Here is a 13,685-nt window from a genome sequence, read left to right on the forward strand (position 1 = left end):
GGGCTGGAGTAGGCTAGCGAAGGCGTTCACATGGTTAGCTGAATAATCTGGCAGTGAGTCAATTGATGAGATCAGGTATGAAACACAGTCAGACACATAATGGGGAGAATGACAACAGGAGGGGTGAGGAAAACCCTCTCAGTGTGCCACAATGTGCAAATGTTTTTCAATGAATGCTCAAATTTGTTGGGCAAAGTTTCTTTTATTGGATGCCCTTCCTGCAGCAAGCCTCTGCGTTTATCCGGGTTTGGGACTGGCCTACTGTTGACACTGGCTTGTGCTCCCGTAGGGTTGCAGACGGGTTAGGATAACATCTCTTTTTCCATTCATGTCTTTTAAACATATAAAAGTTTAATTATTTTTAAACCTATAGTAACCTTATAGTAAATTTAAGTAATGTAAAAAATATGAGTAAATAAAAAATACATTTTCCTCTGGACTGGGGTAATGAGCACAGTGTTTTCCGCGCTATTATGGCGCATCTAAAAGCCATTAGTTTTCTCAAAAACTGACAGTGCGCTTAATAATCCACTGCGCCTTACTTATGAAAAATATTTAAAACACCCCATTCATTGAAGGTGTGCCTTATAGTTCAGTGTGCCTTATAGTGCAGAAAATACTGTAATAAAGTAGGATAGCATGGAAAATAGCATCCCAAAATGGAGTTTGTAAATATGTGTAGTTTCTATAATTTTACTTTTCAGTACAGTTTACTCTCTGCAGTGAGGCGGTGTCTGATTGGTTCTCTTTCTTCAGCCATTAGAGCTGCTGTCCTGATTCAGCAATGGTACCGTCAGTATGTAGCACGTACAGAGATGAGAAGGAGGTACACCTGGCACATCTTCCAGTCCATCGAATACTCTGGGGAACAGGCTCAGATAAAGGTGAGAAATTACCAGGGATGGTACAATGTATTCCCGATTACCTCAGAGGAATAATTTAAATCTCTTCTGTCACATCTCCTTCTTGCGCAGCTTTATAATTTCCTTGGTTACCTCATGGACAATTTTACACCATCAAGCAGTGAAAGTAGGATTTCCATTTTGGTCGACAAACTGCAGTTATTTTTGCTGTAAAACTAAATCTCTGAGTTTGAAATGTCTTGATTTCTTTCCTCCAGGAAATCTGATCTCACACATCTTCCGAGAAAATGAGGTTTGTCGTGATGTGGAGTGGGAGAGGTACTTCTGCTACAAGAACATTGAGGTGCCCGATATTTACTCCGGACCTCACCTGACCTTCCCTCTGACGGCGGAGCAGGCCGTCGGGTTGGTGGAGGCCTTCAGAAACAAGAAAGTAGGTGCACACTACTGTATCATGGTAGAGTCTGAAATGCGTTTGGGTGAGCTTATCATTCAGTGATCTTGTGTCACAACATCAAATGAGATGGAAAGGATTTCTAAGATGCTCCTTTATGTCATTCACCGGACCGGAAATAATAAGACCAAAAATGTACATCTTAATGCTACGCTTCAGTTGGAAATATTAATATACAGACAAAGAAATAACAGACATTTTTGTTAATTCTCCATGTTTGATAGCACAATTTGAATATTTTCCAGACTAAAAATTTTAATTTCAAATCAGAAATAGCAGGAAATTGATTTTGAAGATTTAATCAGACAGCTGATATTTCAGTTGTGGATGATTGAGGCACGTTTTCCCAGATAATCTCAGTTTAACACGTACAGCATATTCTCTAGATTTACTGTATTATGTTCTACTTTACCTGCAAATCAATATACTTGGGCTCATTTGCATGAGAACAAGTATCTTGTTGACAAAATAAGACGTTAAGCATACATTAATCACAATACCATCACACATTGCGGTATGACCTGCTTACTTGTTACTAAATCCTTCTTGTTAACCAGCGTCTCTCTCCCAGTAGCAGCTGCACTCGCGGTACGTCCTCCAGCTGCTGCTTGAGACGTGGAAACAGCTCCGGATGTTGCCAAATATCAACCGAATCTCCACCTGCCACAGCAAAGAAATCACCATCTGTGGTGAGCTGAAAGAAATTAATGTTCATCAATAAAAAAGGTTAAAATGAATAAAAGGGAGATGTCAGAGAAGTGATCAGAGGGAAGACAGATCAGGTTGATCTCCAACAAGGAACTTTGCGGTCACATGGTTGGTATCTCAGTCAGTCATCTTCAGATTACCACCGCTATGGTATCTCATCTATTGTTTATTCAACTAACAAATGACTGAAAAATTAATCAGCAGCAAATCTAATGTATGGATTCAATTGCTTTGATATTTCCACATTACATTTAAAATTGCACTTGGTTAAATTGTAATTTTTTTGTCTTAAAAATTGCAAAATCAGTTGCAGTAAAAAAATCATTAGTTCCACACAGAAAGGTACGCCATTTATTTTTGTTTGTTGTTGACAAACTGTTAATTATACGACAGTAATCCTTTTTGTTACAGGTGATTTGCACGGACAACTGGAAGATCTGCTGCTCATTTTTTATAAGGTCAGTGCCCGATCTGATAATATGCTGTTATTTCACAAAGACTGAATTCCCTCAGACTTAAGTTGTCACAATGAATTTACAATCGACTCTTATAATTCCCTTTTAAAATTATGTGAATCAGTTGCTTACATTCACATGTGAAGACTCTTTGACAAAACTTTCCTTGCTGTTGTTTACAGAGTGGTATGCCATCCTTGGAGAAGCCCTATTTATTTAATGGAGACTTTGTAGATCGAGGCAAAGACTCCATTGAGATCCTTATCATCTTGTTTGCATTCCTACTCGTCTACCCAAGTGACATCTACCTCAACAGAGGAAACCACGAGGACCATATTGTCAACCTGAGGTAAAACAAAATCTAAAAAAGGCATACATTTTCATCATTAGCAGGTGTTATCAAAAACCTCAGGTTCTACGTATCTCATGTTTCTCTGCCTGATGTAGGTACGGCTTCACAAAGGAGGTATTGACAAAATACAAGGTAGGGCTCTATCAAGGAAACCTGAAACCCACCACACCCATTTTCTTTTGTTTACTGGCTGATATTAAGTCCTCATTCCTGCATATCCAACCTGCCAACAGTGCCACAATGTGTCCCCATTGCATTGAAAGTCCATTACCTGAGAGAGCTCTGGCTAACCAATCTGGACAAACCTGTAATTGACAAGAAAACAGTTTGAAAAGTGGAGCATTTTCTTTACTTGATGCTTTTCAAAAGATACACGTAAATAATGTGTAATTGTACAGAAAAAATAATTTGGCCCCTTTTTTTTGCCGCTTTTAAATTAAACCGTTTTGTTAAAAATGCGCATCGATGTATTTAGATGTTCAGATTTTACATGATTATGCCTTAATGTGTGTGTTGGTGTTGGAATTCATATTTAGTGTGATTTTGTTTAGAAGCAGTAAAGAACAAACTGTTCAAGTTAGAAGTGAAGAACATCAGTTCCAATAAACCCAAACGATAGGGAGTATAATGTCTCTCTCTTCTCTTCAGATGCATGGAAAACGGATCCTTAGGCTGCTGCAGAAGATCTTCAGCTGGTTGCCGTTAGCAACTGTGATTGACCAGAAGGTGCTGGTTCTCCATGGAGGGATCTCTGACGTCACAGACCTTGCTGTCCTAGCCAGACTGGACAGACATAATGTGAGGAGACAGCACGTTTAGCTGTGGCTGATTTTCTGTCATACCCAGTTAGGCTCAAATTCATTTTCATATCTCTTTAATAATTAACTTGAATTTCAATCTAAAGGTCTGTTGTTTGTTTTTCCTAGTATGTTTCAGCTCTCAGGCCTCCAAAGAAGAGACACCAGAGCTCATCTGGGTTGTCCATAGACTCGGACATGGATGACGATGTTTTGTCCAACAACAAGATCTTCCAGCGCCGGGCATCCCTCACATTTCCCAAAGCCTTTGGAACCCGTGACAGCTTCCAGAACCGCTCGCTGCAGGATTTTTCCGAACGGATCAAAACAAATGTAGGGGAAGAGATCAAGAGGAAACAGTCCATCTTTATTTTTGACACAGCAGAAAAAGACACGTGTCCGTCTGCATCCTGTGAGTCGGTGAACAGCGACAATTCAAAGGACGAGTGGAAACAGGTAATGAATTCAGGTGTTCGCTTACAAAAACCCAAGACCACACCCAGAGAAGCTGGAACCAATCAATATTTATTCAGTAATTAGTCCAATGATGAATTGTTTGAACTTACTCTACTGGATTTGTTTTGTCCCTTCTGATGCTCGTCACATGAATAGGGCAACAGTTTGACGACTGGAGGTGAGGTCACACGGGTGTCCAAGAGGACGTCTGTCTGTGATGGTTTTGGTTCTATCAGTGAATTAGTCTGCTGTTGTTCCTGAATTGTGGTTAGTAGCCTTTGTGGCTCAGCCCGATTCACACGACAGAGGAGGCACTGAGGATTGTTGGGTGTTAACATGCTGTAATCCACCACTTCATTAATCCCTCTGCCATGAATTCAATCTGCTTTCCTAACTGGCCATTGGTGATTTAAACACAGGCTTTATTAGTCAGTGGGCTCCTTTGGTTCTGGTGTCTGGTGGTGTGTCAGGTCATGTCCGACATGATCAAATTGAAAATGTCTCATTATAAGTGTGTCAGTAAATTTACTGATGAGATTTGCAGCTGCTGAAAAACAAAATAACTCGCATATAATGAGTATGACCTCCTAAAACAAGGTTTTATTTTTCACCCATTTCTGTTTGTTGGCTTGTCTGTTGGGATTAAGCAAAAGTTAATGATTGACTTCAGTCAGCTAAAGCTCCCAAATGTGTTAATAGGTTAGTCCAATGCTTAAATTACTATAGCTGTTTAGGACTATGATACTATTGAATCCTATTGTCCAGGAAATGTTCGCTCAACAGCAGTTAATCCTATTACACAGACATTCTGATCTGTGTGTGCAGTAGAATCAATATGGAAACAACAAAATAACAGTGAAGTTTCCACATTGTCCTCTGTGCTTCAGCACATCCAGCAGTGGCAAATTTATAATCATGTGGCAGCTTTTGACCTGATGGTGGCGCTAGACTGAGAGTTCGTCAGCCAATCAACACTGTTATAGAGGAACCATAGAGAAAATTTAACGCCTGATTCAAAACCACAAATGTGAAGTTCATATTTTCTGTTGCGATGTTTTTCAGTTAGAATTTAAAAATGTTCCTCCTGGTATTCTTGTGCCTCAGATCCTCGACCTGCTGTGGAGCGATCCCATGATCCAGGATGGCTGCATACCCAACGAGGTGAGGGGCGGAGGCTGCTACTGGGGTCCTGACGTCACTGAGGACTTCCTTAACAAACACAATCTGCAGCTCATCATCCGCTCACACGAGTGTAAACAGGATGGTTATGAGTTCTGTCACAATCGTAAGGTGAGACAAAAAGGAATCCTAAGGGGCCCTAGATGGGGTTCTTAGGGGTCCCCAAGGATGACATAAATTCCACCCAATGATCACTGGTGTGGTCATTTCTAAATGTCCTGATAAAAGTTCCATTAAAATACTGACAGATTCTTTTCACTCAGGTCCTCACGCTGTTCTCGGCCTCAAACTACTATGATGTGGGAAGCAACAGGGGGGCTTACGTGAAGCTGGGTCCAGACCTCGTGCCTTACTTGATTCAGTACCAGGCCAGCAGCATGACCCGAGAGCTCAGCATGAGACAAAGGTACTGAAAACTACCAGAACACGTTTACTCCAGCAATGTGACATTCAACAAGGAGAGCGCATGTTTCACAAAGTGGTGAAAAAATATATCTGCTCCTAAATCTTAAGACAATATATTCAAAACTGCAAAATTTAAAATATGTAAAATGTTTAACACGGTCAAATCCACGAGACAGACAGAATAAAATAACCGATAAAACTGTAAAGGCACCTCACTTTGTTCAAAGGTAATAACATCCGCCTGCCAACACATTTAAATCTCACCAACACATTAATCCCGCGTATTTAATCTAAGCTAACAATCTGCCACAATTTGTATGTTATGAGAATGGTTGGGTGAAAATGTGTTACCTGTGCTCCACTCTGCAGTACTTGTTCATCAAGTAAAATTGGACAGAGGCAGAAAGTATTTTTTTCTGATATCTGTGGTATTTTGCATAACGTGTCCCTACTGAACTTGACAGGACAGAAAACATTACCTGATAAAATGATAGATTGAGTCAGCTGTCAGTGATTTCACAACTATGACAACATGTGTGCACATCTATCCACACTAATGATGCATGAATGTCTCAGTATAAACATGGTAATGTTTCAGCGTCTGCAGCTGTTGCTGGATTAAACAAGAACACTTTCAATTTGACAGTTTTGCCTTTGTAAATTGAACACCATTCACTACACTGTTCTGCCTGTAATTATGTTTATTGTCTGCTCCATGTTTGTCGTTGCTGTCTGGACTGCAGTGTCGGACGAACCGAGCGCTCGGCCCTTAAAGTCCTGCGGGAGCAGTTGTTCGCGCACAAATCTGACCTCGTCTGTGCCTTCAAGAAGTATGACAGCGAGAACACAGGTGTGTCCCCAACATGACGCAACGTCCCCTTCCTGATCTCAGTACACTGTAGACTGATGCTACACTGCAATTGGTCAGTCTGGATTCAAGGGCGGGGACTTAGTGGGTTATGTGTTCATAAGAGGAGAAATTATCTGAAATCTAATGTTATAATAGAATCAGATTATAGATCAGGTGTCCTCCTTCCTCAGGTCTGGTGTCCATGAGCGACTGGGCGTCTGCGGTGGAGAGTGTGATGCACCTGGGTCTGCCCTGGAGGATGCTGTGCTCTCAGCTGGTCGCCTCCAAGACCAGCGACGGCCTGATCGACTACCAGGAGTGGTTCAACGAGCTTGCCATCAAAGGACACAACATGGACGTAAGGATTCAGCTCCAGCTTACATGTCAAACCGATAGTTACAGAAATATTAGAAATATTTCTGTATCAGTGTGTGTTATATACTGTATTTAGATTGAAGTTTTTTCAGGACCTTTCTCACTTGTTGCCATCGTTTCTCCCCTTGCAGCACATCGACCAGAGCCTTCTAGAGACTTTATACCGCCACCGCTCCACCTTGGAAACCATCTTCCGAATTGTAGACACTGACAACTCAGGTAAAGCAATTTATTCATTGCTATCTGACACTACATCTATGTTTACATATACACACACACACCTCTAGCTTCTTTCCTTTCATGGAATTTTTTTGTTCTGGTGTCCTTTGATGAGAAGACAAAAGCATTGGACACAAACAGGATGTTTTACTAAAAATTCTACACTGGAATGATTGATTTTTCAAAATAGCTGTAGACAGATGGTACGGTGTCAGACTGAATAAAAGCGATCAAGTGTTTTAGTGAAGCTCTGCTGCTTCAGTTTAGACACTTTTTTAATGTGTTCCTCTAGAGTTTATAGAAATGCTTAGCATGGGGGTAAGTTTTTTACTAGATAACAAGGACTCGACCACTGTGCCTGGTGAATTGGTGGTGGGAAGTGAGTCAGAGCTGTGTAAAGTGTTGCCGTGTCCAGATCGACTCTTATGCCTCGTGAGCTTCTGTTAATCCACCAGTAGCGTGCAAACGAGTCACAGCATGTTTCTACTGCCTGAAATCTCCCAGTTAAGACAGGGATTGAACCACTGATCTACTGGCCTCCCCCTAAGATGACCGCCCCCCTGATCATACTCTTTCATTCTTGCTTGGTCCACTTGTTTCATCCTTCACTCTTCACCTCCTCCGCCTCATTATTGATGTGTAATCGTTTATTTTCTGCCCTACATCTGTCCCAGGTTTCATCACAATCGAAGACTTCCGACAAACCTGGAAGCTGCTGAGTGTCTACCTCAAGATGGCGATCACAGACGAAGCCATCTCTGACCTGGCTATCACCATCGACAGCAACAAAGATGGTAGCATCGACATTGATGAGTTTATGGAAGCCTTCCGCCTCACGGACAAGAAGAGCCGGTTGGAGCGAGGGCGCAGCATGTTCATGGGCACGGCCACTGACCTCACCAAGCTGGAGGGAGACCCTAACATCTGAACACGGAAAGCAAAGACTGACAAAAAGAGAGCAAACGCTGCTCAGACGCCACGCCAGCACGCAGATGGGAGGGTTAGGAGATGACGCCAACACAAGCTGCTTTAATGACGCACATTAAGACGTATGACGCCACTGAGCAGCAGCCCCTCATGGACAGCAGCAGATTAGGAGGAGTTTAAAGTTAACAGTATTCGACACCAATCATTGTGAAACATTTGTTTTAGGCATGTATGAAACACAGTTGCATTAGGAGGAACTTATTTAATCATTAAATTCTGGAAAAATCCACAAACACTGAAACAAAAAGGCATCCTGTTCAGGCTACTTGATTCTTAAGAGGATATGTGATACAGTAATCAGTCATTATCATGACCTTTTCTACCCATATCCTACATTATAAAACACCACACAATGTTTCAGGTAATTAGATGACAAATTTAAACTTCATTTCAACTAAAAATGTATTACTTTATTAATCAATTACTCCAGTTTCTTAAATACTGAAATGGTGTCCTCGGATGTCCAAAACCTAGAAATATTTAACTTAAATCTACGATGTTAAGATTATAAAAAGAACTCCTCTTCTGAAGATGATCTCTGAGTCTGTATCCAGTGTTTTGCTGGTATTCGTCTCCCATGTTTAGCCGTATGCTAAAGCCCCCTGTAAGCCGGTGTGCAGGCGTTACTGACCTCAGCAGCCTTTTATCCACACATGATGTGAGAATAACTAAAGTTAAAAACTAGGTACTAGGATGTGTTAAAAAAAGATTTTGAAAGGCAGTGAAATAATGAATGTAAACTCCATATCAAGCTCTGTAAGTATTTGCAACTAACTATTGCTGGTGCCTTATCAGCAGAACTATTTCCATCTCCAGAAAATAAGTTAAGAGGACTCTTGCTTTTATTTACTTGACTGCTAAAATGTCTTTCTACAAAGCTGAAGTGTCGCTCTATTTTAAGGGTTAAAAAGGGATGGATTTATGTTTTGGGAAATAGGACAAAGACTGGAAATAAGGGGAAACAAATAACCCAGCTCTTCTTCTCAAAGGTAAAAAAAGAAAAATCAGGTGAACAGAATTAAAAGCTCAAAGGCTGAAACATTGAATCTGTTTTTAAATGGCTTTTATTTTTTTTATCTGGCTTTAATTTAACTTTCAACATCGCAGACCCCCTCTTTTCAATTTTTGTGTTCAATTTATTCAATTCTAAGATATTCTAAATATAAAACTACAGCCTGGAGATAGGAATAAAAGATGTGTCAGCTTTGTCATCAGTCTAATGGAAACTTTTTTTAATAATAAAAATGTTGAATTATTCCATTAAGTTTGAAAACAACATGGTGATTTAGGTTTTTCTTTATCTGAAAACGTTCAGGTTTGTGTTTGAGGGAACATTCAGCGCTGTGGAACTTGGCCAACTGATACATGAAGATATCAATGTAAAATTTTGTTGTGCGTAAGACTAAATTTTAAACTGTATTTTTTATAGTGCGCTGTGTAAATTGTTTACTGCAAATATATCTTGAAGGCAGATTTGTTGCTTTCAGTTTTGTGTGTTAGCTGCATGTTTATGAATAATACTCAAAAACTGGTCAAAACTGGCGTTACATAAAGCCAGTTTATCTTCAAAACCTTAATGTTTATAAGTTTATAAGTTTAATGGAACTGCAGGTTTAATAAAATAGAACTAATATAACATTGATTTGCTCACCTTCATGCATTTAATGTATTTTTAATGAATTTATGCTTTCATTGCAGTTATCAAATTTATATTTTTTTCATTATATGTGTTTATTTTTTAAATAATTCATGTGCACACATGAAACTCTATTAACATCGTTTCACATGATACAAGGCTTCAAGTTTCTATCACATTAATAACAATTAATGATCCAGTTTTATTTTATTTTTTTTATCAATTTAATTAGTTATTACTTTTAAATGTGTTTAATCATTCGTCTTGTAAAATGCCAGGAAAAAGGAGAAATTATACATTTATATATATTCATTTATATATAATTTCGCAGAGCCCAGAGCTCAAACCCAAAACTATTATTCAATACTCTGAATGTCTGGAATTTGTTCTTGAAATATACTTAGATGATCCAAAAATTGTACATAAGAAATGGAGCAAATTAGCCACTGTATTTTTTGAAAATACTAACGCAACAATTTGATTATCCTCGCCTTGGATTCAAGGCCTCAGTGAGACGAACACAAAAGCTTTGAGTATTTGGTTTATTTAAAAAAAAATCTGATTTTACATAGACTTAAAACTATAAACACATTAAAAGGAAACACTTTTTGATGGAAAAAATTACATTTAATATTGTTTCTGTCCAGTAAGCTAAATTTTCAGAATCAACAGCAGGGGGCACTACAGTCAGGTAATGCAGAGTCACAACCGCGCGTTAGAACCATCGGTTCACGTGGAGCACGGCGATGTCCGATGAGAATTAAAGGTTTATTCATTTTTAAAAGTAACCAATTCATTCTTAACAATTAACGGACGTTTAAAAAAAAACTCACAAAAAAAAAACCTGTATAAAAGCGAAAAAGGATTTGTAAAAACTCCACAACCTGAATTTGAGGTGCAGCAACATGAAATGTGAACCCTTGCCAAGTGCCTTGTGGCGCTGGGCGTCTGGGAGGGTTGTAGTTCTTCTTCTGAATGATAATGTCATGAGTGTTACTGGAACAAACCCAGAGCTGCAAGTTGCAGCAGTCTCCAATTTGGCGGCACAATTTCTTTGAAAGTGTTATTGATCTGGATGTGAAGTGAAAAAACAATTAAAGAAGTGCTGAAATGTTACAGTGTGATATATTAATGTGCATTGTATTGGATTATTGTTAGCCATGCATTGATTTGCACATTGCACTTTATGTATTGGTCATAAAGGTGCTTATTTTAACTACTGTTTGGTATGATTTAATATAAATAACTTCATGTTTTATATGTTGCGGCTGTCAGTTGAATGTAGTTGAGACAGAAGGCCAGTAGTCACCTTATAAACATAGCAGAAAAGTAAAAAATGAGTGAACTCATAACTCTTAAATGAATTTCGTTACTTTCCATTTTTTAGCTCAAGTGTGTGAACATAACTAAGTACAGTACGCTACTAATGTGCTGTACAGTTGGAGGCTGACTTGACTCAGCTGTTTTTCACCCTAACCCTGGTGACAAGATGAAGAAGAGGGCAGTTTTAAGTTATACCTCAAAGAAGGTGGAGGAAGGGGGCATCTATTGTTTTACTGCCTACAGGTGGTCCTACATCTGCATAGCTTCAGGATTCCTAACCTAATGAAAACATTCTAATAAAGGATCCAACTGAAGCATCTAAAGCACTCACTGTGATTGACAAGGCATCTGGAGACCTAAATACACTTAAAATTAATATTTAAGTCGATAGCTAAATAGTCAAACTGGAATTGATATTATACAGTTGTGAGGCAGGAATGTGTCCATGTCTCTGTTAATCATTAAGTTTAGTTTAAAAAAAGAATTTTTCTGCATTTTCCAGAATATTACAAAAAAAAAAAATTCACCCAGCCGATTTAGGTGCAAATCACAGGAAACTTAAAGATTATAAATGTCTGAGTCTAGAACCCAGAAACTTTGTCATCCATTACCTGTGTGTGTGTGTGTGTGTGTGTGTGTGTGTGTGTGTGTGTGTGTGTGTGTGTGTGTGTGTGTGTGTGTGTGTGTGTGTGTGTGTGTGTGTGTGTGTGTGTGTAAGAAAGAGAGAGTACTCCTGATGTCTTTTGAACACAAAACAGCTGTGTTCTTGCCTCTCTTTCAGTGTCAGATTGAAGCTAACTCTAAAATAACACCAAGATGTGTTGCCTCAGATTTTCAGATTAAATCAGGGAATCATTTTCACTAAATTATCAAGCTGCACTTTTTTTGGGGGGGGGGGGTCAACAAGTTTAAATTCAGTTTAACTTTTATAAACTCTTTCTCCAAATGCTTTCCAATGATGTTTTCTGGTGATTTTTTTTAAAGTTTTCAATTTTTAATTTTATATACTGATTATAATCCCCGTGGGGAAATTAGTGGCACACTCTAGTTAGTTGAAATCATGCACATATATGTGTGTACAGGCCCTGAACATACAAACACACACACACACACACACACACACACATATGGGGCCTTTTCACATGCAGAGGAGGTAGAGTGGCGGGTAGCTCCTTAGTGAAGCGCCCATATGAGCAGCTTATAAGGGAGACGACGCATTGCTCAAGGGCGGCTTGGAAGTGCTCCGGAGGGTGAGGTGCTCCGGAGGGTGAGCTGACACCTCCCACCGTCAGCTCACACTGCAGGTGTTTTTTGGGCGGGAGCAGGAATCGAACTGCCGATCTTTGAAACATTGGACGACCCGCTCTACAGCACGCTCTACCACTGAGCCACCGCCGCTCCTCATGGCATGTATGGTGAGAATAGTAAGAGGCTGAGGTCGTTTCTCAGGAATAAGATCTTCATAACTGATATAAACCTTTAAATGACATCTGAAATGTGACGAAGACCAAAGAGACTGAGAGTCACTGGCTTGTTGATCAATGTTTTGTTAAAGCTGTAGCAGCTCTAGATTCAAAATGGAAAGCGTGGCCAAGTAAAGACAGGATGTTACTTGAAGAGTCTCTTATTACAGTAAACAAAAACTGGTTTGTTACAGAGCTAATCTGATTCCTGGCAAACAATCCAAAGGAAAAGGTAAAGTCCAAAAAAGCAGGAAGAGTCAAAAATTGAGCAAACTATCTGAAACACTGAGACAAAGGCTGAAACATGAGAGACTAAAGCAAACTGGCACAGAAAAGGGGGCAAAGGACACACTGAGCAAATACTCCAGGAAGAAGGGAAAATGAGACCGAGGTGACAGCAATCAAGGCAAGAGAGGATGACAATGGCAGGAAGTCGGTCCAGGAGCAGGACGACGTCTGGAGGTACGCTCTGGACAGAGCACCAGGTCACCACAGGGTCAAAACATGGATGCTGCACAACCGTTCATGTTCAAATACACATTCATATTAATACTTACAGGAAATATATTTCATGTTTTTGGACAGTGGGCCAAAACCGGTGCACCTGGAGAACTTCCACACTGACAGGAGGAGAACACCCAAACTCTATACCCTTGGTTGTGAACCCAGAACCTTCCTCCTGGTGTTAAGGGACAACATGAACCTCTGTGTCTTCCCCGGAGACAATGAAACATGATAATCTTCCTTCAATCAAAATTGTCAACGGTTATCTTAGCCTATCATTAAGATCTAAATTTTTTTATTTAAATAGCATTTTTGTAAATGCATGTTAAAGGGATTTACATAAAACAAGAACATAAAAATTGTTACATAACAAAAGTGGAGCTCCAGAAAATGACTCCAGGACTGTTGTTACGATCAACGACAGGACTGACAGGGGTTTCAGTCCTCACCCAGTGGAGAGTGTTTTAGATTTTTCATAAAATTTTCCACGCTTTTATTGAAATGCAAGTCTGTTCAAGTCAAACAATGAAGACAAACGCAGTGTTTAACATGTTCTATGGTTTCTTACTGTAAAAATGGAATCCGAGCACATTTCTATTATTTTTCAGATTGCTTGAAAGAAATTACTAAAAATACTGTCTCACAAAATGACTTGTCCC

General features: G+C 39.6%; 1 protein-coding gene and 1 long non-coding RNA gene across 2 annotated transcripts; one reads left to right on the forward strand and one right to left on the reverse strand.

Annotated features, from left to right (window-relative positions):
• The first annotated feature begins 811 nt into the window (after positions 1–811).
• On the forward strand, positions 812–9,321 carry ppef2a (protein phosphatase with EF-hand domain 2a). Its single transcript, XM_068311816.1, has 15 exons — positions 812–884; positions 975–1,029; positions 1,121–1,296; positions 1,892–2,006; positions 2,437–2,483; positions 2,663–2,829; positions 2,928–2,964; positions 3,481–3,630; positions 3,759–4,085; positions 5,190–5,375; positions 5,528–5,670; positions 6,413–6,519; positions 6,711–6,877; positions 7,026–7,113; positions 7,788–9,321. The coding sequence occupies exons 1-15, from the start codon at positions 816–818 to the stop codon at positions 8,039–8,041; spliced, it is 2,088 nt and encodes a 695-aa protein (XP_068167917.1). The 5' UTR covers positions 812–815; the 3' UTR covers positions 8,042–9,321.
• On the reverse strand, positions 1,884–4,302 carry LOC137593173 (uncharacterized). Its single transcript, XR_011035092.1, has 3 exons — positions 4,196–4,302; positions 3,104–3,137; positions 1,884–1,977 (listed from the first exon to the last, which is right to left on the reverse strand). It is a non-coding gene; the product is annotated as an uncharacterized lncRNA (long non-coding RNA).
• Positions 9,322–13,685: the final 4,364 nt, after the last annotated feature.

The sequence above is a fragment of the Antennarius striatus genome, chromosome 3 (assembly GCF_040054535.1).
Source record: "Antennarius striatus isolate MH-2024 chromosome 3, ASM4005453v1, whole genome shotgun sequence".
NCBI classification, from domain to species: domain Eukaryota; kingdom Metazoa; phylum Chordata; class Actinopteri; order Lophiiformes; family Antennariidae; genus Antennarius; species Antennarius striatus.

Bases quoted from the DNA above. Each gene is read 5' to 3' on its own strand.
- ppef2a (XM_068311816.1), top strand. From the start codon at position 816: ATGAGAAGGAGGTACACCTGGCACATCTTCCAGTCCATCGAATACTCT. The intron at 4,086-5,189 runs GTAATGAATTCA...CTTGTGCCTCAG, and splicing joins CAAAGGACGAGTGGAAACAG to ATCCTCGACCTGCTGTGGAG. The intron at 6,520-6,710 runs GTGTGTCCCCAA...CTCCTTCCTCAG, and splicing joins GTATGACAGCGAGAACACAG to GTCTGGTGTCCATGAGCGAC.